The sequence below is a fragment of the Dasypus novemcinctus genome, chromosome 10 (genome assembly GCF_030445035.2).
Source record: "Dasypus novemcinctus isolate mDasNov1 chromosome 10, mDasNov1.1.hap2, whole genome shotgun sequence".
Classification (NCBI taxonomy): Eukaryota; Metazoa; Chordata; class Mammalia; order Cingulata; family Dasypodidae; genus Dasypus; species Dasypus novemcinctus.
The window spans coordinates 9,885,541-9,910,434 of NC_080682.1; the positions used below are offsets into that span (position 1 = coordinate 9,885,541).

The 24,894-nt window shown below is 63.8% G+C and overlaps 1 protein-coding gene and 1 long non-coding RNA gene across 5 annotated transcripts; one reads left to right on the forward strand and one right to left on the reverse strand.

Annotated features, from left to right (window-relative positions):
- Positions 1–1,694: 1,694 nt before the first annotated feature.
- On the reverse strand, positions 1,695–5,373 carry LOC139439787 (uncharacterized). Its single transcript, XR_011649889.1, has 3 exons — positions 5,283–5,373; positions 2,559–2,664; positions 1,695–2,255 (listed from the first exon to the last, which is right to left on the reverse strand). It is a non-coding gene; the product is annotated as an uncharacterized lncRNA (long non-coding RNA).
- CDC42BPG (CDC42 binding protein kinase gamma) lies at positions 4,561–22,402 on the forward strand. 4 transcript variants are annotated; one of them, XM_058305223.2, is made up of 37 exons: positions 4,561–4,758; positions 7,098–7,189; positions 7,280–7,363; positions 7,712–7,807; positions 8,128–8,276; positions 8,716–8,809; positions 9,316–9,516; positions 9,619–9,867; positions 10,186–10,265; positions 10,968–11,065; positions 11,167–11,247; positions 11,509–11,615; positions 11,712–11,870; positions 12,090–12,182; positions 12,319–12,440; positions 12,517–12,589; positions 12,802–12,908; positions 12,990–13,104; positions 13,315–13,463; positions 13,544–13,632; positions 13,923–13,975; positions 14,053–14,151; positions 14,234–14,293; positions 14,658–14,814; positions 15,074–15,207; positions 15,288–15,427; positions 15,531–15,612; positions 16,011–16,227; positions 17,120–17,182; positions 17,300–17,899; positions 18,872–18,969; positions 19,067–19,151; positions 19,309–19,429; positions 19,553–19,667; positions 19,907–20,051; positions 20,147–20,232; positions 21,261–22,402. In XM_058305223.2, exons 1-37 carry the CDS (start codon positions 4,599–4,601, stop codon positions 21,315–21,317), a joined length of 4,710 nt encoding a protein of 1,569 aa, XP_058161206.1. In that variant the 5' UTR covers positions 4,561–4,598; the 3' UTR covers positions 21,318–22,402. The 4 variants fall into 4 exon arrangements, with proteins under 4 accessions (XP_058161206.1, XP_071074061.1, XP_071074060.1 ...); XM_071217959.1 differs by having other exon boundaries at positions 4,562–4,758; positions 14,056–14,151; XM_071217961.1 differs by lacking the exon at positions 4,561–4,758 and adding an exon at positions 5,599–5,903.
- The last annotated feature ends 2,492 nt before the right edge of the window (positions 22,403–24,894 follow it).

The following is a 24,894-nucleotide window of genomic DNA, read 5'->3' on the forward strand; positions in this document are numbered from 1 at the left end:
TGCTGCGGGGCTGCTCTGCCCCCCTTGCTGAGCTTGCACCACCCGCAGGCCTTGGAGGCACATCCGGGTACTCTGGGGCCGGGGGTGGGGCCCTCGACCCCCAGACAGCCCGGGGGTGGGGCCCTCGACCCCCAGACAGCCCGGGGCCTGGATGCTGACCCGAGGCGTAGAGGGTGGTAGAGGTCCCACGTCTGCCCCGCTGCCCAGGGGCCGGGGGCTCCTCCAGGCCGTGATGGGGGTTCTGGAGGGCCCAGGTGTGCCGCCCCCCTGGGGTGCGAGCCCCAGCCCCTCGCTTCCTCCCCAGCTCCCTCAGTGGCCAGGGTCTCCTGGGTGAAAAGCTCCCCCTGCAGAGGCTGGTCTCAGCCGAGGGGTGTTTCCACCGCCCACGAGCTCCTTTGGGGCCCACCCCCTGCCCCTGGCCCCCACGGAACAGCCGCTTCACACGGGGTTCCCTGTAGGGTCTCGTTCAGAATCCGCCTTTCTCCTGCTCCTTGGAAAACAAAAGCCTGACTTCCATCCGCCACTGGGCTGGTCACAGGACTTGCCCGAGGCCCCAGGCCCGGGAGAGGGGTCAGGGTACCCGCCGGCTGTCCCGCCCTCTCAGTTAACAGGGTGCCTGCTTGGGCAGCCCCCTGGAAGGCAGGCCTTGGGCAGCCTGAGCCTGGATCCCAGCGCCGCCACTTAGGGGGCCCAGCTGGGCCCTCGGCCTCAGCCCGTCTCGAGTGCTAAAGATGGCTCGTGTCGCCTGCTTCGGCCGAAGAGGGCGGAGGTGGCAGCCTCCGTGGCTGAGTACTCCAGCAGTCGGTCAGGGTGGAGGTAAGGGTGGGGTGCAGATTGCACGGGCCCACCCAACTCCCACAGCAAAATAGGCTGGACCCACCCTTCCCCAGAGCAGCTGGGAGACTCCATGGCGCCTGCACACTCATGGGCCAGGACAGTGGTGGCCAAGGGGGCTCCAGCCGGCTTCCTCCCGGCCCCAGCAGATGATTGTAAAACCACATGGGGCTGAGCCTCTGTGTGAGGCGGGGGTGGAGCTCTGGAGCGCCCGGCCCCTGGAGCCTGCCTTAGCACTGCACAGAAGGCTTTTGGATGAAAAAGCAGGAGGACAAAGCCGCCATATGTCCACCCCCTGGCACTTTGGACTTTTTAAAGGTTGGGCCCCCAGTGTGCTGGGATGGCAGGAGGACAGGGCAGTGGGCCTGTGGGACTGGGCAGTGAGGGTGGTCCCAACACCCCACAACCTCCATCAGCCTCTCCCCCAAACCACTCTGGTAACACACATTTAAATAAAACCCGTGCTGAACTGCAAGGCAGTTTTCAGTGAACTCCCCCACCCTTCCGCCCCTCGGCCGCCCAGGCTTCTGCTAGCTGGAAATGCTGCCATGCCCTCGTCCCCTGCCCACCGGATCAGGTGCAGTTCTATTCTGTACACTGAGAGGCGGAGCCTCCCCTCCCTTCCCCCCGGGGAGGAATTGACTTGGCCAAGGCCACATGCCACATGCCTGGTCAACATGGAGCCTGCGGTCAGGGGCCAGCCCCCAGGACTGGAGCAGCTTCCCAAGCCAGGGCTGTCCTGAGGCCTCCTCTGGACTCAGGGGAAGGGGAAGCTGTGGCCAGGCCCCTTCCAGAACCAGAGGAACCTGGGCTCCCTGCCACTCGCCTGCACTGGGCCCTCGGGGCCTCTCCCTGCTCCCTTTTCTGAACCTTCTCTTTCTTTCTGTCTACTGCATGAGTCATCTGTTCAAATGACAGTTTCTCTTTCTCACCATCCAAACCTCTTCTCAGAAGCCGACATCAAATCCTCCACCATCTGGCCTTGCTCTGGCCCTGGGCCCCGGTGTCTGGAGGCCACACAGTGCCCTTCTGGGCCAAGGCACCGACCTAGGCGCTGACCGTGGGGCTCAGGCAGGGTGTGGCCCAAAGCAAAGAGCTGCGTGCCTGCAGGAGACCAGGGCTCCAGCTGCTCCACCCCTGCAAGGACAAGGAATCTATCTCTCAAGGAGGGCCAGGGCCCTTGGGAAGATAACCAGCCTGAGGGCACTTGTTTTTTCCACCTTTTTTCTACCCCTGATCTGGCTCCCTCGTGTTTGCTCCTTGTTGTTGTTGTTTCCTCTTGTTTTTGCTCATTGTTGCACTCGTTATCTGCTCGTTGTTTGTTGTTTGTCTTCTTTAGGAGGACAACGAACAAACCTGGGCCTCCTGTGTGGGAGGCAGGTTCTCAACTTCTTGAGCCACATCCGCTGCCTCTGAAGGCTCTTTGAAATGCCAAGAACACCACAGGAATGCAAGGTGTTAGCCTCAGGTGAGAACTAGCCAGCCAGTGCCAGCCTCCCCCACCCCCATAGAAAAGGGCTTCGGGGTGGGGAGTGAGAGGCTGTGGGGGGAGCAGGTGACCATGGAGGGAAAGAGGCGGGCTGACTGCCCAGACCAGCTGGGCTGAGGCTCTGGGGTAGAGTGGCTCCTGCTCGAACCCTCTCGCCCGCCCAGCACCCTGGACATGGTTCCTGGGGAGCAAGGCAGGCCTCTCTGGCTCGCAGGGGAGCAGGGAGCAGGCTTACCGGGGTAAGGTGGGCCCAAGCTCAGGAGCTGTTTCTCGCCGGCAGGGCCAGGGGACTGGGCACTTGATCAGGTGGAAAGGATGTGGCCGTCATGGGCTTTCTGACTCTGGAAGTGCAAAGGTGTGAGCAGGGACCCCCATCTCCCTGTGACAGGCAAGGATACCGAGGCATGGAAAAAGAGTGTGACGAAAACTAATACACGAGTATAAGTAGAATTAAACACCAGATGGGCAGGAGGCCGACAGCCTGACCCAGCTCTGCCCCAGGCAGCCCACGGCGGACGCCCAGGTTTTGCTCTCTGGGACTCAGTTTCTCCTCCTCTGTACCTCCTCTGATGGCCCTGGGCACTGGCCTTTTCTGAGAACTCAGCATTCAGCCTGAGCCAGCCAGAATCCAGTCGCCTTGTTAGTCTGGCCTCTGGGGGCCGTGGTGGGGTGGGGGGTTGGGGGCAATCTGGGTGTAGGAGAAGCAGCTTGGAGGCCGTCTCTTAACTCAGGGCCCCTCCCTCCCTTTCCTTGGAGATGGGACCTGGTCCCATCCAGCACCTGCCTCTCCCCCGGTCTCTGGCGCCCCCGTGTGGCCTTGGAGGGCAGCGCCCCTTCTTACCACCTGCGGGCCCCATCCCTGACCCCAATCCTGCAAGGAGGGCCCAGAATCCCTCAGGTGAGAGCAAGAGGGTGCAACCAAACGGTCCAAAGTCCTTCCCCCTACACCCCCCTAGGAGGAACGGAGGTGGGGTGGACTCCCCAGATCTGGAGTCGAATCCTAGTTCCCTGCCCCTGCCTGCCTGCCTTAGGTGGGACAGCTGGACTGTTTCCCCATTCCACAGATGGTGGCAGCTGTGAAGTCACGGGGAGGGCTCTGAGGGGATCACATGGGAGACACACAGGGAAGCACCCTGTGCGCAGCCAGGGGCTCGATCCGGCTCCACCAACACAGAGGCCTCCCTCCCCAGCAGGAGGACTCGGGCCCCGCCACCTCAAGAAGGCCCCTTCCGAGGGGCAGGCAGGCCCCCAACCAGATCCTAAAAAGGAAGAATTTGTTGTCTGGAGCCACTAAGATGCCCCGTCCTTTGACCTCTCATCTCGGATAGACCCAGGGCCCCATGGTGTCCAGTCCAGCACAGCTGGACACAGCTGGACAGAAATGAGAAATGCCGCGGGACAAGCCAGCTTCCCCCCCCCAGCCCTCCTCCAGCCCCTGTCCCGCCTCTTCTTACCCCTCCCCATCCATGGCAGGCGGGAGGCCGCGATCCCGCCCAAGCTTTCAAAGCCTGCGGTGGAGGTAGAGGCCCGCACCCACTCTAAGCCTCGTGTCCGCGCCTCCTTACGGTCAGTCCCTCAGTGCACACCCTCCCAAGCCTCAGAGTGCCCATCTGCCAAATGGGTGTAATCACCCCTGCCTCACCCACTGGGTAGGGTTTCCCAGGTCCAAGGATACAAATAAAATGAGGTCAGACACTGGCGAGCGTTTGGGCGGGGTTGGGAGGGAGGGTAAGCGCGGGCGGGCAGCCCGGGGAGGGAGCGGACTACAACTCCCAGCCGGCCCCAGGGCCGGGGCGTCCCCAGCCCCTCTCCCTAGGCCAAGGGCGAGGCGGCCGCTGCCCCCGGGGCCGAGGGAGGCTCCAGGGCCCCGGGCATCCCCCAGCTGGATTGGGGCATGCGGGGCCCCCGGTGGGGCCGGCGCCCGGACCGCGCGGGGGTTTGGGCAGCCCTCCCGGGTCCCCGGGACCGTCCCCCCAACACGCCCGCGGGGCCCAGGAGTTCCTCGGCCCGGCCCCGCCCCCCACTTCCTGGCCGGGCCGTGGCCCCGCCCCCGCGGGCCTCCGCCCTCCCACCTCCGCCTGCAGCCGCCGCTCCCATTGGCCGGCGCGCACCTGCCCGTCTGCCGGGGGCGGGGCGCGGCGCCCAGGTGAGGGCGCGCGGGCGGCGGCGGAGGAAGGTGACAGCGGGGAGGGCGGGACGCCGCGGGGAGGACGGCCGGACCCGCGGGCATGCGAGCGGCTCGGCTCTAGCCCGGGCGTGGGCTGCGGCCGCGGCCATGGAGCGGCGGCTGCGCGCGCTGGAGCGCCTGGCGCGGGGCGAAGCCGGCGGCGGCCCGGGGCTCGACGGCCTGCTGGACCTGCTGCTGGCGCTGCACTACGAGCTCAGCAGCGGCCCCCTGCGGCGGGAGCGCAGCGTGGCGCAGTTCCTGAGCTGGGGTGAGTGGCGGGGGCGGGGCGGGGGGCGGCCCGAGGGACCGGGCGCCGCGACCCCCTCGCCCGCGCGCTCCACTTTCCCGCCGGGCCCCGCACTCGCGCCCTGGCCTTGGCACGTGCCCGCGGGGCCGCAGGCCGGCTCCTTCACCGGGGTACCTCACACCCACCCCGGGGAGACCCTCACTCACATTCGCACCACACCAGTCTACGGGCAATAACACACGAACTTGTTCCCACGGACAGGCCCAGACACGGACCCGACACGCACCTCACACCCAGAGCCACTGTGGGGCTCCTTGCATACAGTCTCCGGAGACCCCTGTGCGAATCACCCCGATAGGCACGCTGCCTCGCAGTCCGCAGGCGCTCGGGGACACACTGAGACCTCACAGGGCCGTGGATCCCCACGCTGGCTGGACACACACTTGCCTGCTTGCACTCACAGACGCGGCGGGATCCCACGCTTGGCACACACACCTCCATCTCCCTGCATACGAGACCACCCCAGGCTGGACCCAGGCGCCCACCTCAGCCCTTTTGTCTGTGCCAGCATTCGCCAGGCTCCGTGCGGGCTGCTTCCCCAGGACCAGGGGGCCTGTGCCCCTGCCTCGGTGACTCATCTGTGCCACCGGGAGTGGCTGGCCCCGGGTGACCCTGAACCCAGTGTGGGCACTGGCGCCGGCCCGAGAGCTCCCTGGTCACGCCCGGCCGGGCCCTGGGGAGGGAGGGCACAGGGCCTGGCCCCGAGGGTGGGGTGAGGCTGGTGTTTGCCTAATGGGCAACGAGCGTCCTCGACTCTCCTGAGCTCTGGGCAGGCATGGGGCCCGCCACCCAGGTTGGGGGCCCGCCACCCAGGGGTGCCGGCAAGCCGGGCCCCAGCCCCTTCCTCCTGGGCAGGGCAAGCTGGACAGAGGGCCTCTGCCCCTCTGGCCTGCCCCGTTCCCGGGTTTCCTGCGTGCTGTGCGTGTGTCTGACATGTTGTCAACACCTCCCGTGATGCCTCCCGCCTCCTGCGTGCTCTTCCCTGCCGGCCTCTGCCTGGGACCCTGGCGTGGGGGCTGGTCTGTTGACACCTCCCGAGGTGACTCACTCTTCTCCTGTCCCAACTTGAGCTGCTCCTGTCCAGAGCCCCCATCCTCTAGGGCAAGGTGAGGGGCCTGGGGAGCCTGTCCCGGGGGCCTGGACCCACCCCAACCCCCAGGCTGGCTGATTGCTGGTACCTGCCCTTGCCTCAGTTTCCCCTTGGAAGTCTGGGGCTGCCCTGCCCCAGCTCCCCACACAGGCCTGGGAAAGACGATTTCGGTAATGAGGTTTCCACACCACCCCCGCTGCAGGGGATCTGCCTGATAAACCTGTGGAGCAGCTCTCCGTCCCACCCACAGGCCCGCCCAGCTGGCAGGGAGTTTACCTCCTGGCAGGGGGAAACTGAGGCAGGAAGCCAGCCCCCTCAGCTGTCCCCAAGCCCTGCTGGTCACTCTGGCTTCCCTGAGTTTCCAAGACCTGACTCCCTCCCCCCAGGCCCGTGGCCACTCCTGGGCTGGGAGGGGCTGGAGATGTCCCAGCGAGGTTAGCAGGGCTGACAGGAAGGCAGAGGATCGCGGCCAGACACAGGCTGTGTCCGGGCTGAGTCCCAGCGTCGTGGGGCCGGCCAGCGCTGGAGGGCATCCTGGGCGCACACCCTTGGGTGCCAGTGGCAGGCGCTAGGGAAAGGGTTTGGGGCCTTGCTTTGAGTCCTGTGAGAACCTGGGCAGACTGGAATCGATGCCGCGCCCACGGAGGCCCCTCTGGGGAGCCTGTCCTCCCAGGGCCCTGCTGACCTCGCGCCCCACCGGCCCCCCACCGGCCCACCAGGCCCCAGGCCTACCCCAGCCCAGGACCTCTGTGCCTGCAGGGTCCCCAGACCTCAGCTCCTGAATGGCAGAGAAGCCACTCTGGGGACAAGGAATGTGGCCCGTCCGGTTCCCTTAGACAGGCCTGGCCTGGCCCTGCTAGGGGGACAAGAGCTGGGAGCTGGGGGTGGGAATGGTGCCCCCATGGCCCCCAGGGTGACCTGGCCGGCCAGGGGCAGGCCCCAAACTGGGCGGGACTACAAGTCCCATCAGGCCCTGGGGTGAAGGCTGCCTGGGGTCTGGGGACCGGTCCAAGGGGGCCGTGGACTCAGGGAGATCTGGGGGCCAGGTGGCAGCAGAGCCCGGACCCTCACTGGCCATGCCCACATCAAGCCCTTGGCGGGAGGGCGTCCCTGTCGCACCCCACGGGCATTGCAGCTCCTGGTTTCCCACGGTGAGAGAGGATGCCGGGGCCCCCCTCCAGCTCCCTGAGCCCCCCTTTGTCCCCCACAGCCAGCCCCCTTGTCACGAAGGTGGAGGAGCTTAGGCTGCAGAGAGATGACTTTGAGATCTTGAAGGTGATCGGCCGAGGGGCCTTTGGGGAGGTGAGCACAGCGCCTGGGGAGGGGAGGGGGGAAGGGGGGAGGCTGTTGGTGCCCAGACCGGCCTGACCCCTGCCCCCCCTGCGGCTGCAGGTTGCCGTGGTGAGGCAGAGGGACAGCGGACAGATTTTTGCCATGAAAATGCTGCACAAGTGGGAGATGCTGAAGAGGGCCGAGGTCAGCTTGGAGTTGGGGGGGGGGCGGGGAGCCGTGCGCCACCAGTGAGCAAGGCCCCGGGGGCAGCCAGGGAAAGGAGCTGCAGGCGGAGGGGGCCAACCCCGAACATCTAGGGACTTTCTATCCCTTCCTCACAATGAGCCTTTCAGAAAAACCGGCAGAGGCGGTCCCATTTTCCATAAGGTGACACCGAGGCCCAAGGCCATCAAGCACGGCCTGGACTTGCACAAGGCTAGCCCTGGAGAGAGCAGAGCTCCTAGACTTTCTGAGCCTTCCTCCAGCTCCCGAGCTGATGAGGGGGCTCCTGACTCTGCCCACACCCCCCTCACTGCCCCGGGCCGGCTGCAGGTGGCCTGCTTCCAGGAGGAGCGGGACGTGCTGGTGAAGGGCGACAGCCGCTGGGTGACCTCTCTGCACTACGCCTTCCAGGATGAGGAGTACCTGGTGAGGGTACTCGGCAGGGCGGGAGGGGGTCCCCTGGGGGCAAAGGAGACAGGGCAGTCCCGTGGGGACCTGAGCTCTGGGTCCAGTGAGAGCGAGACCCCCTCCTCCGGGGACTGAGAGGTTTCGCCTTCTCACAGCCCCTGGGGCTGCCTCCTGCCTGGGCTCGGCTAGGGGCTCACTGCCCCGGGGCTGCTGGGAGACACAGCCCTGCCTCCCCAGAGCCCCGGGGGGCCATGGTGAGGGTGGCAGGGGCAGCTCCCGGGGTGGGTGCCCCCTGCTCCCAGTCTGATTCTTGACACCCACCCCCGTCACCGCTCCAGTACCTGGTGATGGATTACTATGCTGGCGGGGACCTCCTCACGCTGCTCAGCCGCTTTGGGGACCGCCTGCCACCTGAGCTGGCCCAGTTCTACCTGGCCGAGATGGTGCTGGCCGTCCACTCGCTGCACCAGCTGGGCTACGTGCACAGGTGGGCCCCCGAGCCCCCACAGCCCACCCAGCCTCACCGAAAGCTCTGGGGAGAGCTGCCTTTTCCCGAGCACCCCACGTGCCCAGCCCTGTGCTGGGTGCCTCACTTGCACGATGCCTTTTTGCCCTCGACCAGGGGGCTCAGCACAAGGAAGCACCGGCTCGAGGGGGCTCAGCTCGCAGGGGGCCGAGCCATGGTTGCCCCCGGGAAGCCTGGCTCCTGTGCCCCCCGGCGCACCTTGCTGCCCGCTGAGCCCTCCTCCTGGCCGCTCTCCTCCCCTTGAGGGCCCAGGAGGCCGGGCCTTCCCCCCCTGCCATGTGCTAGCGTGCAGGAAGCCGCGTGAGCACACGCCCGCTGGTGCACGCTCATGCACACGCATGCACGGGGCGTGTAAATGCACATCCCCACACGCAGGTCAAGCCCTCCCCCCCTCCCCCAGGGATGTCAAGCCGGACAATGTCCTGCTGGACATGAACGGGCACATCCGCCTGGCCGACTTTGGCTCCTGCCTGCACCTCAACAACAGTGGCATGGTAAGGGCCCTCCTCAGAGGTGGGCACGGGGGCAGCAGGCCGAGCTCCCAGGGATGGGAGGCACCAGGACTCCTGCAGGGCAGCAGGGTCCCAGGGGAATGAAGACTGGCCTAGACCCTGGCGGGCAGCAGCCAGCTGAGCCCTAGGGGAGTGGGGTGCCAGGGCCTGGGTTGTAGCAGGCTGGCTGAGCCCTAGGGGAGTGGGGTGCCAGGGCTCGGGGGCAGCAGGCCAGCTGATCCCTAGGGGAGTGGGGTGCCAGGGCCCGGGGGCAGCAGGCCAGCTGAGCCCTAGGGGAGTGGGGTGCCAGGGCCTGGGTTGTAGCAGACTGGCTGAGCCCTAGGGGAGTGGGGTGCCAGGGCTCGGGGACAGCAGGCCAGCTGAGCCCTAGGGGAGTGGGGTGCCAGGGCCCGGGGGCAGCAGGCCAGCTGAGCCCTAGGGGAGTGGGGTGCCAGGCCTAGATGAGGGCCAGCTGGTCCTCCTGGCGTCATCAGCAGCACCTCCCGCAGGTGGACTCATCAGTGGCAGTGGGGACGCCTGACTACATCTCCCCCGAGGTCCTGCAGGCTATGGAGGAGGGCAAGGGCCACTACGGGCCGCAGTGCGACTGGTGGTCGCTGGGAGTCTGCGCCTACGAGCTGCTCTTCGGGGAGACGCCCTTCTACGCAGAATCCCTGGTGGAAACTTACGGCAAGATCATGAACCACGAGGTCTGGCCGCCGGGCTCCGGGGTTCCGGGAGGGCAGCGGGAGAGACCCCTCCTGTGGGCCAGCGGGGGGTCCGGACCCACCATCACCCTCCCCGCCCCGCAGGACCACCTGCAGTTCCCCCCGGACGTGCCCGACGTGCCGGCCAGCGCCCGAGACCTGATCCGCCAGCTGCTGTGCCACCAGGAGGAGCGTCTGGGCCGCGGCGGGCTGGACGACTTCCGGAAGCACCCCTTCTTCGAGGGGGTGGACTGGGAGCGGCTGGCGACCAGCACGGCCCCCTACATCCCCGAGCTTTGCGGGCCCGTGGACACCTCCAACTTCGATGTGGACGACGACACCCTCAACCAGCCGGTGAGCGGCCGGCTTCCTGCACAAGTTCCCGGGGCAGGGGCTAGACCGGGGCTGGGCCGCCCTGAAGTGGGTTGTACTAGGTGAGGGTCCTTTGACCCCATACCCATTCTGTTAACCAGAATTCACGTAAAGACGAAAACTCCCAGTAGCCCCGGAGAGGCCCATAACCTCAAGGACTTGTCAAAGCTGGGGTCTAATTCAGGGGAGCCCATGTTCTCCCCTGCTCCCCACCTGAGCAGCGTGAGGGCATCGTGCCTGGCATTGGGGAGCCTCTTGGTCCTGGGGAGTCGGCTCTAACCCCTTCCCCTCGTCCTGCAGGGGACCCTGCCGCCACCCTCCCACGGGGCCTTCTCGGGCTACCACCTGCCGTTTGTGGGCTTCAGCTATACCTTGGGCAGGTGAGTCTACCCTGCATCCCTGGGAAGGTCGGTAGGTGCTCAGGTAGCAGGCCAAGCCCTCAGGAGGATGACCCCGTGTCCACCCCTTCCGAGCCGCGGCCCAGCGCTTGGCCTTCGCCGCGCCCTGCCCAGAAGGCCAAGAGGACCCTGGACTTGGAGCCAAAGGCTAGCGTTCGAAGGGCCCCCCTGGCTCCCCCAGCCTCACTTGGTGCCTCTGTAATGGGATGGAGACCTCTGCTCAGTCCTCCTTCACGGGGCCAGCCGGCTCCTGCCCGAGGTCCTCGGGGAGGACGTGCTCCTAAGGTGTAAGGAAAGATGTCTGGCTCCCCCTCCCTGAGTGCCTACTGTATATCGAGTGCTGGGCCCCCTGGGCCCCCTGGGCCCTCTTGATCCTCTTGATGGCCTTAGAAGAGGCCCTGTGAGGTCACCCAGCTGGAAGGGCCAGGCCTGGAACTTGACCCTGTGCCCTGGAGCCCCTACCTGGGCTGCCACCCTGGGGCCGGCTGGGTAGCTCTGAGTGCAAGGTCTGGTCTGATTTGTTTCTCTTCCCAGCACAGAGCCCCAGAAGGGGCTGTGCCATGGCATTTCTTAGATTCTTAGGTGAATGAGTGATTGGCAGGATCGGCTACAGGAAGACAGAGGAGGCTTTGCGGGGTGGGGTTTCTGCCAACTTGTGTCACCCCTGCCGTCCCCCCGTCCCAGTCCCAGGCAGGAGAGCAGCGCCAAGCTGCCAGCCGCCCTGGAGCAGAAGCTCCGTTGTCTGGAGCAGGAGAAAGGGGAGCTGAGCCAGAAGCTTCAAGGTGGGGGGGTACTGCTGGGCTGGGCAAGGCTGGGCGGGTCTACCCTGGGGGCTCCTGCTGCAGGGCGAGCTACTCACCTGTGGGGACCCCTCCCTGGCCAGAGGCTCTGCAGACCCCCTCCGCCCATCGGGAGCTGGAGCAGCTACAGAAGGAGGTGCAGACCCTACGGGAGAGGCTGCCAGGTACCCCTCCTTCCCTGCCCCCACCAAGGCTGAGCTGCTTTCCCAGCACACAGAGTCAGCCCCGGGTTCCAGCTGTGCCCCTGCTCTGTACCTGCTGTGTGATTGTAGGGAGGTAACGTAAACTCTCTGAGCCTGCATGTGGGAAATGGCAAGGCTGTCCACCCCAGGGCTAGGACAGGGCTCCATGACCGCCTGCCCGTGGAGGGCTGGCTGCAGCTGCTGCAGTCCAGGCGCGTGGCTCTCAGTGGCTATTCCTGGCAGAGACGCTGGAGGAGAGCAAGGCCCCCTTGGACCAGACGGACGGGTCCCCTGCTAGTGGCCCAGGCCAGGCCAGTGCGCTACGACAGGAGAGAGACCAGTTGCAGCAGGTGATGGCTGGCAGGTGAGTGGCCTGGGGCTCCCTGCCAAGGGGGTCTCTGCCTTGACCTCGTCCTTGTCCTCCCCACCCCACTCCGACTGCCCAGGAGCTGGCCGAGGCCCGCGCCCGGCTGCAGGTGCAGGAGCAGGAGCTCTGTGGAGCCCAGGCGCGGCAGGAGGAGCTGCTTCGCAGGCTGCAGGAGGCCCAGGAGAGAGAGGCGGCTGTGAACTCCAAGCTGGAGGAAGCCCAGGGGTCCTGGAGCGAGGTGGGTGACGGGTAGGCAGGGAGAACAGATCGGCTGGCGGAAGCCTGGGAGGGAGGTGTGAGGGGCTGGCACACAGCACCCCTCGGGCCCCATCGAGACTGCACAGGCCTGAGCAAGGGGGCGGGGGCTGAGGATTGGGCAGGAGGGCCTGGCAGAGCCAGGTGGGGCAGGGGGCGGCGCGGGCCAGGGCGGCACTGCTTCATCTGCACCCCCTCCCAGCTGGAGGTCCAGGTGGCCGTCCTGAGCCGGAAGGTGATGCGGCTCCAGAGGCAGCGGGAGCGAAGCCTTGAGAAGGAGCCTTCCCAGAGCAAGGTAGTGGCCCGGGGGAAGGGTAGGGGGGGCGTCCCTAAGCCCAGGCCCTCTCAGGGCCTCCGGGCCTGTGTCCCGGGGCGGGGCGGGCTGTGACCTCTCTCGGGCCTGCCTCCTGACTCCTCCCCGTGTCCTCAAGACCATCCACACCTCCTCTGAGACCAATGGCACAGGCCCGCGGGGGGACGGGCTGCCGGCGTCGCAGCTGAGGGAGAGGCTGGCCTCCCTGCGCGTGCTGCTGGACGAGGCCTGCAGCCATGGGTGAGCTGGGCAGCCGAGGCTGGTGGGGCCGGGGGTCCGAGCTCGGGGCTCACCGCCCCATCCTTCCCTTCCCCAGGCCAGGCGGGAAGGAAGAGGCCCTGCAGCTGCTGCAGGAGGAGAACCGGCGGCTGAGCCGGGAGCAGGAGCGGGTGAGCCGGCGAGGATGGAGGGCGGCTAGACAACCAGCGAGACGGCAGGTGGGGAGGCAGGCTGATGGGTGAGGCCCCCCGACGTAGCTGCCAGCCGCCGGGTAGGCTGCAGCGGGTGAGCGGAGCGGACAGAGGCAGGGCTCAGCAGTGCTGTGTGGATGGAAGGAGAGCTGGCTGTGCGGCCTGACCCCCCCTTCCCACCCCATCCCCAGCTGGCAGAAGAGCTGCAGCGGGAGCAGCAGAGTAAGCAGCGGCTGGAGTGCGAGCAGCGGGAAACGGAGAGCAACTGGGAGGCCCAGATATCCGACATGCTCACCTGGTGGGCGCCCGATGGGCAGGGGCATGGGCCTGGGTGAGGCTGAGGGCCCGGCCCTGACCCCAAAGCCCCCTTCCCAATCAGGGTGAACGATGAGAAGGTCTCGAGGGGCTACCTGCAGGCGCTGGCCACCAAGATGGCCGAGGAGCTGGAGTCCTTGCGGAATGTGGGTGCCCAAACTCTCCAGGCCCGACCGCTGGTGAGCCCCGGAAATACCCGGGAGGGTGCCAGTAGCCTTGTCCCACTGGTGGGGACACTGAGCTCATAGTGGGCCAGTGACTTGCCTAAGCTCCCAGCAGGTGGGTGGCAGACCTGGGGCTCCGAGCGTGGCTGGCTGGCATGGTGGGAGGGGGCCTCAGAGGCAGCTGGGCCCGGAGGGCATCTGACACGGGGGTCCCCCGGCCGCCAGGACCACCAGTGGAAGGCGCGACGGCTGCAGAAGATGGAGGCCTCGGCCAGACTGGAGCTGCAGTCGGCGCTGGAGGCCGAGATCCGCGCCAAGCAGGGCCTGCAGGAGCGGCTGACGCAGGTGCAGGAGGCCCAGCTGCAGGTCGAGAGGTGGGGCCTGCGCCGGGGCCGCGGGGGGCCCAGGGCCCCTGCTGAGGCCTGTGGTGAGCCCCCACCCCGCTCTCCCCCAGCCGTCTGCAGGAGGCCGAGAAGGTGAACCAGGGCCTGCAGCAGGAGCTGGCTGCGCTGCGGGAGGAGCTGCAGGCCCGCAGGCCAGGGGGTGAGTGGCCATCGGCCTGCCCGTCCTGGTGCGCCGGCCCCAGCCTCAGCGGGCCCCGGGGCGGCCCTGCAGGAAGGAGACACGAGGCTGCTCCCTGCCACTTCCCCGCCCCGCTAGCCAGCACTTGCTGAGCACCTACTGGGTGCCGGGCTCCACCACGGCCTGGGGCTGCTACCCCAGTTTACCAAGAGGAAACAGAGGCCCCCACTGGCCCGTTTGCTCAGAAACAAGTATTAGGGCTGGGCCAGGGACCCCCCGAAACCCTGGTGAGCCCTGTCCTGTGATTGCAGATGCCAAGCCCTCCAACTCCCTGCTTCCCTTCCTGTCCTTCTGGAGCTCAGAGGTAAGAGGCAGGTAGAGGGGCTGGCTGGGGAGGATCCCTGGGGGCCTTGACTTTGTAGCACCACCACCCCTCCCCAGAAGGACTCCGCCAAGGACCCTAGTCTCTCGGGAGAAGCCCCGAGGCCTGGGGTGGAGCCAGAACTGAGGCCAGAGGGCCGCCGCAGCCTGCGCCTAGGGGTGAGGCCAGTGGGAGCCCCGGGGTGGGAGGCCCGGCCCCCCTCGGCCCTGTCTCCCTCTCAGCTGTCCCCTCTCCTCCCAGGCCGTGTTCCCCAGAGCACCAGCTGCAACCCCAGCCGCTGCGGAAGGTCCTCCTGCTAAGGTCAGCACCTCGAGCGGCGGAGCGGGATGGGTGTGCCGGGCCATTCCGCCAGGTTTCCGAGGGAGGCTGGTCAGATCCTTCCAGTGCCTGGCACGGGTGGGGGCGGCCGGCTCTGCTCTCCTTCCCCATCACGGCCGGCAGGCCCCACCAGGGAGGACCGCCTTAGGCCTGCAGGGTTCCTTAGGCCTGGGGAGGCCGGAACGGGGAGGCAGGGGCTCTAGCCGCCTGGCCCGGTGCCCAGTTCTGCCTGACACCAGGGCGCCCTCAGGGGTGGGGAGTCTGGCTGGGGTGGCATCACAGGGCATGGGCTGGGGCCTTGGGAGACGTGGTCAGGCCTGGGGTAACTTCCCGTCCAACCCGCCAGCCCTGCCCACGTTCGCTGCGCCCCCGGAGCCTGCCATCCCTCACCTCCCAGCCCGGCTCCCACACGCTGCACCCCCGGAGCTTCCCGTCCCTCACCAAGTGCCTGCGCTGCACCTCGCTGATGCTGGGCCTGGGCCGCCAGGGCCTCGGCTGCAACGGTGAGCACCCAGCCCGCCCGCTGCCCGAGAACGGGGAGGGTGCTCGTGATCCCCGCCTACCCTGGTTCTGTCCTCGACCCAGCGTCGCTGGCACTGCTGGTCACATCTCCCACTGCTCAGTCTTTCTGTTCTTTTCTCACTTGCGGTGAACCGGTAGCATTCGAGGGTCACTGTGGCCTCAGGGGTGCTGGGGTGGGAATACCCAGAGGCCACGCCTTGGCTCTGGGCTCACCACCTGCCCTCTCCCTCTCCCCGCCAGCCTGCGGCTACTTCTGTCACTCAGCTTGTGCTCCGCAGGCCCCACCCTGCCCCGTGCCCCCCGACCTCCTCCACACGGCCCTGGGAGTGCACCCTGAAATGGGCACGGGCACTGCCTACGAGGGCTTCCTGTCGGTGAGCTGGGCATGGTGATGGGGGAGAGTGGAGGGTCCCGTGGGCCTGCGCAGGCCCCACCACGCCTGCCTCCCCCGCAGGTGCCCCGGCCCTCGGGTGTCCGCCGCGGCTGGCAGCGGGTGTTTGCTGCACTCAGCGACTCGCGCCTGCTGCTGTTCGACGCCCCTGACCCACGCCTCAGCCCGGCCAGTGGCGCCCTCCTGCAGGCCCTGGACCTGAGGTGCGGGCCAGGTGGTGGCTGGGGGCAAGAGACCGGGGGTATGTGGGGGGGTGTGGCGTGGCCAGGGGCCGTGTGGCTCTGACCTGCTCCATGGGCATCCCAGGGACCCCCAGTTCTCGGCCACCCCCGTCCTGGCCTCTGATGTCATACACGCCCAATCCAGGGACCTGCCACGCATCTTCCGAGTGAGTGCCTGGGGCTCTCTGGGCCCTCCTGCCACCCTGCCTCCCCGTGCCAGCTCTGTTCCGGCCACTTTTCTCCATCCCAGCGGCCATCGTTGTCGAGCAGCCCCCTCGCCTCTTTCTCGGGGCCCCCGCACCTCCTCTCCACCCTGCAGCCACGCATGAACCCAGCTGCCACCTGCCCGTTTAGGACCCTTCGCTGGCTCCCCATTGCCCTCCCTGCTCCTTACTGTGGCCCCAAGGCCCCGGGGGCCAGACCACGCAGATCCCCAGCCTCTCCCCGGCGCCCCCCGGCCCCGGCCACACCGTGCTGCTGCCAGTTCCGAGACCGTGCCCCGTCCACCTCCCTCCCGGCTCCCCGGCCCCTCACCCACCTTGACCGACCAGGTCCCCACCGGCAGGTGACGGCCTCCCAGCTGACGGTGCCGCCCACCACGTGCACCGTGCTGCTGCTGGCGGAGAGCGAGGGCGAGCGGCAGCGCTGGCTGCAGGTGCTGGGCGAGCTGCAGCGGCTGCTGCTGGAGGCGCGGCCCCGGCCCCGGCCCGTGTACTCGCTCAAGGAGGCCTACGACAACGGGCTCCCGCTGCTGCCGCACACTCTCTGCGCCGCCATCATCGGTGAGCCTCCCGCTGGGGGGGGGGAGCTCAGGGGAGAAGCCAGGCCTGTGCGGACCGTGGGGACCCCAGGCCCAGTAGTGTCCCTGCATCCGTGCGCGGGAGCCCATGGCCACTCTGCCCACACGTGCCCTCCACGACCCTTCTCGGGGCAGAGCTGTGCGAGGAGGCTGGGGGCAGGGGGCTTCTCGTTGCTCCGTTGCTCTGATCCTAGTTTCTCCTTTTCCTAAAAGAGACTCTCAAGTGAGGAGAAGGAGCTTTAGAAGCACCCGAGTGAGGCCTCCGGGCCTCGCTCCTCCTGCCACCAGCAGGTGACCGCTACCCCTGAGCCATATGCCGTCTTCCAGGCGGGGCTGCCCGGGGGGCCCTGGTGTCCAGCTGGGCCTCCGTACCTGACCGCTGGGAAAGAAAGGAGCAGAAGCCATGCTCCTTGGCTTCTGCCAGCAGCCGAGGCCCCAAGCCAGCCCCTGCTCTTGGCAAGCTGGGACCTCTCTGGCATCACGCGGGGCAGAAGCCGCCTGCGTGTGGCCGCTGGGAGTCAGAGGGGAGAGGGGCATTTCGTGAGCAGGGATCGGCGTGGGCTAGAAGCTCTGCCTAGCGCCCTCCCCGCATCGCATCAGCTTTCTCCATGAGAAAGGCGTTGTCATTGTTCCCGTTATGAGGGGAAACTGAGGCTCAGAGAGAGAACGTGACTTACCCAGATTCCCACAGCTCAAGGTGGTGGGCCTCTCACCCATTAGAGCCGGTCTGGACTCTGGGAGAGAAGGACAGTGGGTTCCCGTATGCTGTCCCCATGTCCTCGAGAGGAACTGGGGCTGTGCACGGGCAGGCAGTCGGCCCAGTCTCCCAGCCGCTGAACACCCTCTGACCCCTGACCCTCTCCCTCCCCCATCAGACCAGGAGCGGCTTGCCCTGGGCACCGAGGAGGGCCTGTTTGTGATCCACCTGCACAGCAACGGTACATGCCCTGGCTGGGCCCGGGTGGCGTGTGGGGACGTGCCCAACAGACAGAGGCTGGGCACCGGGCTGCTCTTTGCCCTCTGCTGGTGACGCCCTCCCCTCGCCAACCCCACAGACATCTTCCAGGTGGGCGAGTGCCGGCGGGTACAGCGGCTGGCCGTGAGCCCCACTGCGGGCCTGCTGGTCGTGCTCTGCGGCCGCGGCCCCAGCGTGCGTCTCTTCGCCCTGGCTGAGCTGGAGAGCATGGAGGCGGCAGGTGCCAAGATCCCCGAGTCCCGAGGCTGCCAGGCACTGGCAGCCGGGCGCATCCTGCAGGCCCGCACCCCTGTGCTCTGCTTCGCTGTCAAGCGCCAGGTGCTGTGCTACCAGCTGGGGCCAGGCCCGGGGCCCTGGCAGCACCGCATCCGTGAGCTGCAGGCAGCAGCCCCTGTGCAGAGCCTGGGGCTGCTGGGCGACCGGCTGTGCGTGGGCATGGCCGGCGCCTTCGCCCTCTACCCACTGCTCAACGAGGCTGCACCCTTAGTGCTGGGGGCCGGTCTGGTGCCTGAAGAGCTGCCGCTGTCCCAGGGGGGTCTGGGTGACGCACTGGGCGCCGTCGAGCTCAGCCTCAGCGAGTTCCTGCTGCTCTTCTCCACTGCCGGGGTCTACGTGGATAGCAATGGCCGCAAGTCTCGTGGCCACGAGCTGTTGTGGCCAGCAGCCCCCGTGGGCTGGGGTAAGGCCCGTGAAGGGCAGGGCCTGGGTGGGGCCAGGCTGGGCTAGCCTGTGTATCCCACATCGTGGAGGAAGGCAGGGCGCTGTCCGAACCCCTGAGCCTCCCACACCCTGGCCTTGATGTCCCCTGCCGCTGGGGATCCTTCCCTCAGCCCCACCCTGGGCTGTTTGCATGGGCTCTGTCCCCTGCCTCTGCTGTTCTCTTTTTTGTACCTGGCAAACTTGACCCACTCCAGCGTTGGCTCTGGAGGTGGTAGGTGCTCCATGAACAGTCACCGTGGCTGCTGTCACTGTCATTGCTTTCATTCTCCCTGCCCCGCCTTCCCCCTTCTTTGGGCCTCTCTCCTCTTTGCCACTGCTTTGTTCAGCCCCCGGCCCACCTCTCACCACCTGCTATAATGACTGGTTGGTGCGCCGGGGGCCTGCAGAATGGGCTGGGGCTGGTGACTTCATCCTATACCCAGCACCCAACCCTGGCGAGCTCACCCCAGGGAGTTGGAATGCTTGGGAGAATGAATGAATGAGTGGGGCAGTGGGGGAGTCGGGCAGATGCACAAGTAACTGGTGTGAGGGGGCTGGGGGTAGCACAGAGATGCTGCCCTGAGCTGCTGGACCCAGACTCTCACCAGCTGGGGGGCCCGGGCCGCTATTTGGGCCCTGGGGTTTCTGTATCCTCCTCTGTGAGTTAGGGAGGGAAATCAGACCTACTCCAAGGTGGTTGGGAATTAAGGAAGAAAAGGCGGGTGAAGAGTTGGCAACTGGGCCCTGTGTTAGTGAGAGCTCCATAATTGTCACCTGTGATGGATGGTGGCGGTTGGGTGAGGCCAGCAGTAATTTTCAGAGGAAGGACCTGTGTGTGGCTTGCAGAGCTACTGTGCTGACAGGGCACAGGGCGTGCCCGGGGGTACAGACGAGGAAGCCAGCTCAGAGAGGTGCGGAGGCCGCACAGCACAGGCAGTTTCCTGCCCTGCAGGGTACGCAGCCCCCTACCTGACAGTGTTCAGTGAGAACGCAGTCGATGTGTTTGATGTCAGGAGAGCAGAATGGGTCCAGACCGTGCCGCTCAAGAAGGTGAGGGCAGGCCCGGACCCCTGGGGCGGGCCTGGGGTGGGGGTGGGGTGGGGGCGGGGTGGCCTGGTGTGACCGCCGGGCCTGCTGCCATGTGCAGGTGCGACCCCTGAACCCTGAGGGCTCCCTGTTCCTCTATGTTACCGAGAAGGTCCGCCTGACCTACCTCAGGAACCGGCTGGCAGGTGAGGGGGTGCGTGTGCACGTGTACAGGTGTGTGCAAGCGAGTGGCGGACCTGTGCGCGTTCACCTGTGCACAAGTCTGGGCTGGGACCTTGAGCGCCCGCTGGCGGGGACCCTGGGTCCTTGTGAGCCCCGCCCAGCTCTCCGCTCCGCCCACAGAGAAGGACGAGTTCGACATCCCCGCCCTCACGGACAACAGCCGGCGCCAGCTCTTCCGCACCAAGAGCAAGCGCCGCTTCTTCTTCCGCGTGTCGGAGGAGCAGCGGCAGCAGCAGCGCAGGTGCGCCTGCGCCACCCGGGGGGCGGGGCCTCCTGCCCTTGGGGGCGGGGCTGAGCTTCGGAGGGGGCGGGGCGGGCGCCTCTCCTCGGCCGTCCCTCTCCTACCCGCGTCGGTCGCCCGCAGGGAGATGCTGAAGGACCCCTTCGTGCGCTCCAACTTCATCTCGCCGCCGACCAACTTCAACCACCTGGTGCACGTGGGCCCTACGGAGGGGAGGCCCAGTGCCAGGGACCTGCCCGTGAGTCTAACGGAGCCGATCACAAGCCGCGCTGGGGAGACCGAGCCAATCCCAGGCGTCTCTAGCGAGCTCGAGCCCATCGCAGGCCTGTGTGGTCACCTGGCCTCCGAGGCCGGACTCCTCTCCGGTCCTTGGGGGTCCTCGTGCCCAGGCTGGGGCCGGGTCGGGTGCCAGGGTCCTACCTCTCCGGAGCTGGGGCTGACCGTCCTGTCCCCATGCCTCTGCACTGCCCCCTACAGGCTCTGGAAGAGAAGAGCCCAGGTGTCCACGGCTCCGGCCCGCGGCGGCCCCACAGCTTCGAGGCCCCTCAGTGCCGGGCCTCCCTGGGCAGTGATGGCCTCGCTGAAGACCCGGACCCCAGGAAGGGCAGCCCCATGGCCTCCAGTACGTACACATCCTTCCCCCAAGTGTCCATCCCCTTTGGACCCAGCAAGTACTGACCGTGGCATTTTTATCCCCTCGTCCTGCACCTGGAATAGCAAAGAGGAAAACTCGGACATCTCTGCCCAGCGAGTCCGGGTCCTGCCCCCAGGGATCTCTGAGTCCGGCGGCCTCCCGAATGCAGGTGAGTGAGCTGGCAGCTCCTTCCTCCCGCACTCACCCAAGGAGCGGTGCTCTTGTAAGCAAGGTCCCCTCTGGGAGCTGATGCCAAAGGACAAGCTGGGCCCAGCTCTGCCCTTGGTAGCTCCAGCTCCTAAGAGATGCAGACCCTTAACCTATCTGAAGCCTCCAGCAGGCCGAGGTGGAGTCTTGGCTCTTGACTGTCCCTGAACTTCCTCATCCATCATAGGAGGTTATTACTGTGTGGCCTGTGGGAGGTGATGCTACCTGGGAAGGGCTCAGCACAGGGTCTACCCGTGGTGGGGACGCCACAGAAGGGGAAGCTCTTGGGATTCATAACAGAGACCCAGACTGTGTGGACCCAAGGTTGGGGCAGGGAGGACACACACACACAGAGCAGTCCATTCTGGCTTGGGACTGAAGGTCTAATTGGACTGGGAGGGCTCCCACTCACACCGTCCAGCCACATCTCCAACTGTCCCCCACCCCCCCACCCCCGCCAGCCACATCAGTACACACAGAGCCCCAGGGCTTGCCATGTTCTTTTGTACCATCAGGCTCTTTCCCCTTGTTGCTTTTGTTTTGAGTGCCCTTCCTTGGCCTCAACCTGATCAAGCCCTCAATCTCATGCCAATATCACCTTTTGCAAAGAAGCCCTTGTGGCTGGTCAGGTGGTCACTGCTTTGCTGGGTCTCCATGGGCGCCTTGCTCCTGGCTCCTGCTATGGTGTGGATGTCCGTCTGGGAGCCCACCCTCCCCCCTTGATGGGGGTGCTCCATGATGGAGGGACTCAGGGCTCTTCTGCCCAGAGTAAAGCATGAATGGTGGAAAGACCGGACCAGGGACTTTGAGTTGGTCTCCAAGGTGGTGAAGGGGTTGCCCAGGTTCTCCCATGATTTGTGTTACCCTATACTTACACATCCCTCACATCCGGCCTCCTCCAAGTGCTCTGCTTCTGGAGGGCACTGTCTTGGTGAGCAGAGACTCCTGCCTGCTTCTTGCCATCCTGACTTCCTTCTCTTCCCTCTCCAGGTCTCAGAACGGCCCCAGAGCTTCCCTCCAGCTCCAGAATCAGAGAGCTCCCCTTGACACCCTCCAGCAGGGCCCACCCCAATCCCAGGACAGAGAGCTGTGAGGAAACCGAGAGCATGAGGAATGCCATACTCCGGCTGGTCCGGGACGCGTGGAAACCCAGACTCAGGGAGGGCCCAGGCTGGGCAGTGACAGGAGGCCTCCCAGGCCTTGGGGCTTCTGAGTCCCAGCTTTCATCCTGCCTTTCTTCTGTGGTCCCAGCCCAGCCTTTGATAGTCATTAGGAGTAGAATGGCCCCCTTTCTACCCTGTGGGTCCATTTGCCTTTGTCTCCAGGGGTGATTGTGCCAAAGTTCTAATTTTCAGTGCCAATCCCTAGGAGGCTTGTCAGGAAGAGGGATGTAGAAGGACCAGGTCCCTGGGGGCAGACCTGGGGTCTTAGTTGTCTGTTGCGCCCCCAGCTGAGGCCAAGATGAGTATGTCCAGGTTCTGCTCAGGTCAGGGTGAGAAGGGCAGGCCCTGGTCCAGAGGAAAGGAGGATAGAGGAAAGGGAGGGATGCAGGTGAAGAAGGTCAGAGCAGCAAGGGGGAGGAAAGCAAGTGGAAGGGGAGGTGGTGAAGAGTGGAGGGAGACGGAAGTGATTCAGAGGAGGAGAGAGAGAGACAGAAGGAGAGGGAAGGAGAGGGAGAGGAATGTGTGTAGAGAACTCAGGATTCACAGATTATTTCCTTCTGGGGAAAGGGCTCAGTGAACAGAACTGATATTTAATCTGCCCGGAGACGAAAGTAATTCCTAGGCAGGGATGGGTTGCGGTTATTTATAAGGGCTCCTTGGTGGGAAGGAGGGCACCTGTGGGGGCCACTGGAGGGTCTCCAGGCACACTCTGGCCCTTCCCAGAAAGGAAGGTCCTTTCTCTCAAAGCTTCAACCAACTGTGTATTAGGGGACTCTAGGGGGCATTTTATTATTGATCACAATTATTATTATTATTATTATTATATAACTATTTTTATTAAACTTCCTCCTACTGAAGCATAGGGGGCAAAATAAGTATTTATCTCCTTAAATGCCACATTCCCTCGAGTGATCAACTCTGATGCTCTGTGAGGCAGCAAGAAACCAATAAAGACAGCTTTGTAAGCTCCTGGCCTCCCTGCCTGGATCTGTCAGGTCTTCTTCCCAACTTTTTCACATGGGGTAACTGAGCAGAGTGTTATGATTGGGGCAGTTTACACAAGTGTGGGCAGTGTTAAGGTTACCCAGGAAGGAGGGGCAGGGCTCCCAGGGCCCTACCAGGGCTGTCCAGGCAGGATAAGAAAGTGGTGTTACCCAGCAGGAGCTGTGACTTTCAGCAGAAGAACTCAGCCATGGATAAGCAGGAAGGCAGCCCAAGAGATAACTTCCTTGCCCTCACTTTACTCTCTCCTTTATCCTGCCTCCCTTATCCATACTCAACCAGCCTCCAAAGGCCTGAGAGCCCAGTTACTGCTGATGATAGAGGGCAGCCTTGGGGCACAATGCAGGGTGGAGAGGGCTAGAAGTGGACCTGGAGGGCACATAAGGGTATGCAGCATCCTTACTGTCCCTCCCAGGCCAGGTTGCTGAGCCCTAAATGGTTACACTAAAAAGAGGAAAGACCTCAAATTAGAGACAACCTCAAAACTGAAGGATCTAGAAAAAGAAAAGCAAACTAAACCCAACGCAAGCAGAAGAAAGGAATTAACAAATATTAGAGTGGAGAATGAAATAGAATAAAAAAAAAATAGAATCAACAAACCTTTAGGTAGACTGACAAAAAAAAGGATATGACTAACGTTAGAAATGAAAAGGGGGACATTACTACTGACCCCACAGAAATTTTAAAAAAAAAAAGGATACTATGAATAACTGTACACCAACAAATTAGATAACCTAGAAGAAAGGGACAAATGTCCAGAATTACACAAACTACCTGCACTGACTCAAGAAAAAATAGAAGATCATAACTCACCAATAAAGATTGAATCAGTAATTGAAAACCCCAGAGCCATATGGCTCACTAGTGAATTTTACCAAACATTCAAAGAATTAACACCAATCCTGCTCAAGCCCTTCCAAAAACATCAGAGGAAATGACCCTAATTCATTCTATAAGGCCAACATCAATGCCAGATAAAGATACAAGAAAAGAAAATCATAGACCAATATTCCTTATAAACATAGACGCAAGAATCCTCAATGTCCAGGAAGACTGAGGATTAGAGAGATACAGGACTCATTTCTCTCCCGGAAAAATAGCTGGAAGACAGGCAGAAATGGCCTGGGAAAAAAAATGTTCTAGGGTTTAGGGCACCAGGGGAAGGCTGGACACCACCCAAAAGAGAAAGGGGCAAAGGAAAAGGATCTTGGCAGGAAAACTGTGAGTAAAAGCTGCAGCTGCCAGCATCCACACCCCCATCCTCAGAGCAGACAGCTTTGAATTCTCCAGTTATTGGCTGGTGGCTCCAATGGACCACAGGGGTGCATGTCCCTGGGAGAGGAAAGAGAGGGATGCAGCTTATGGCTGATTCAGCTTTTGATCACATATTTGGTCTGCTGTGTCCCACAAGCCCATCCAGGCCAGGTGGGGCTGTACCAATGTTTGCCTTGGTAATGAAGGGGTTCCAAATCTAACAAACACCTTCCCTACTGACAGAGACTGGTTGTTGAGGACACAGAAGGGAGTGGAATTGTTTCCTACCTGAGAAAAGAGAGGAGGGTGCCTGCAAAGGTTGGAGAACAGCCTCTGAGAAAGTTTGATTTGTAAGGCTCTGAATAGCCTTGAGGCAGGATCCTCTGTCACATGGTTGGGTTCCCTTGCCAAAACATTCCAACCCAGGTTTGAACTGAGAAGCTGTTGAGCACCATTTGCTACTGAAACAAGGAAGTGCTTCTGAGGAAATTAAAAGTAAATAAGAGAGACTTTCCTGGGCCTTTAACAGCCTCCCTCCCCAAGACCCTTGGAAGGGGGTCTGCAACCCATTACTGGATCCATGGCCCAGATTTGACCAATGAAACAGGGATAATACTAAAAAACTAGGACGGGTTGAACCAAGAATCAAGAATGGCAGTAACATATAGTCTCCTGCCACTAAAACCCTATGCAAGAGAGAGAAACTGGGCACCAGAGTGAACTCACCATCATGATTGTATGCCTAGAAATCAGGGGGAAAAAAATTACAAGCCATTCTAAGAAAATGGAAGATATGGCCCAAGCAAAGGAATATATCAAAGCTCTAAATGAAACACAGGATTTGAGTCGACTAATCAATGAGGTCCATACACATTTCCAAAATCAAATTAAAGAGTTGAATGACAATATGGCTAAAGAGATAAAGGACATCAAGAAGACACTGAGTGAACCCAAAGAAGAGTTTAAAATCCTGAATAGAAAAATAACAGAGCTCATGGGAATGAAAGACATGATGGATGAGATCAAAAACACATTAGGGAAGCAGCTTGGCTCAATCAGTTGGGCTCCTGTCTACCATATGGGAGGCCCTGGGTTTGCATCCTGGGTTCGCACACCGCGGAGAGCTGCCAGTTCACAAGCACTGCCGAGAGCCGACTCAGCAAGGTGATGCAAAAAAAGGGAGACAAGTAAAAACACAAAAGAGT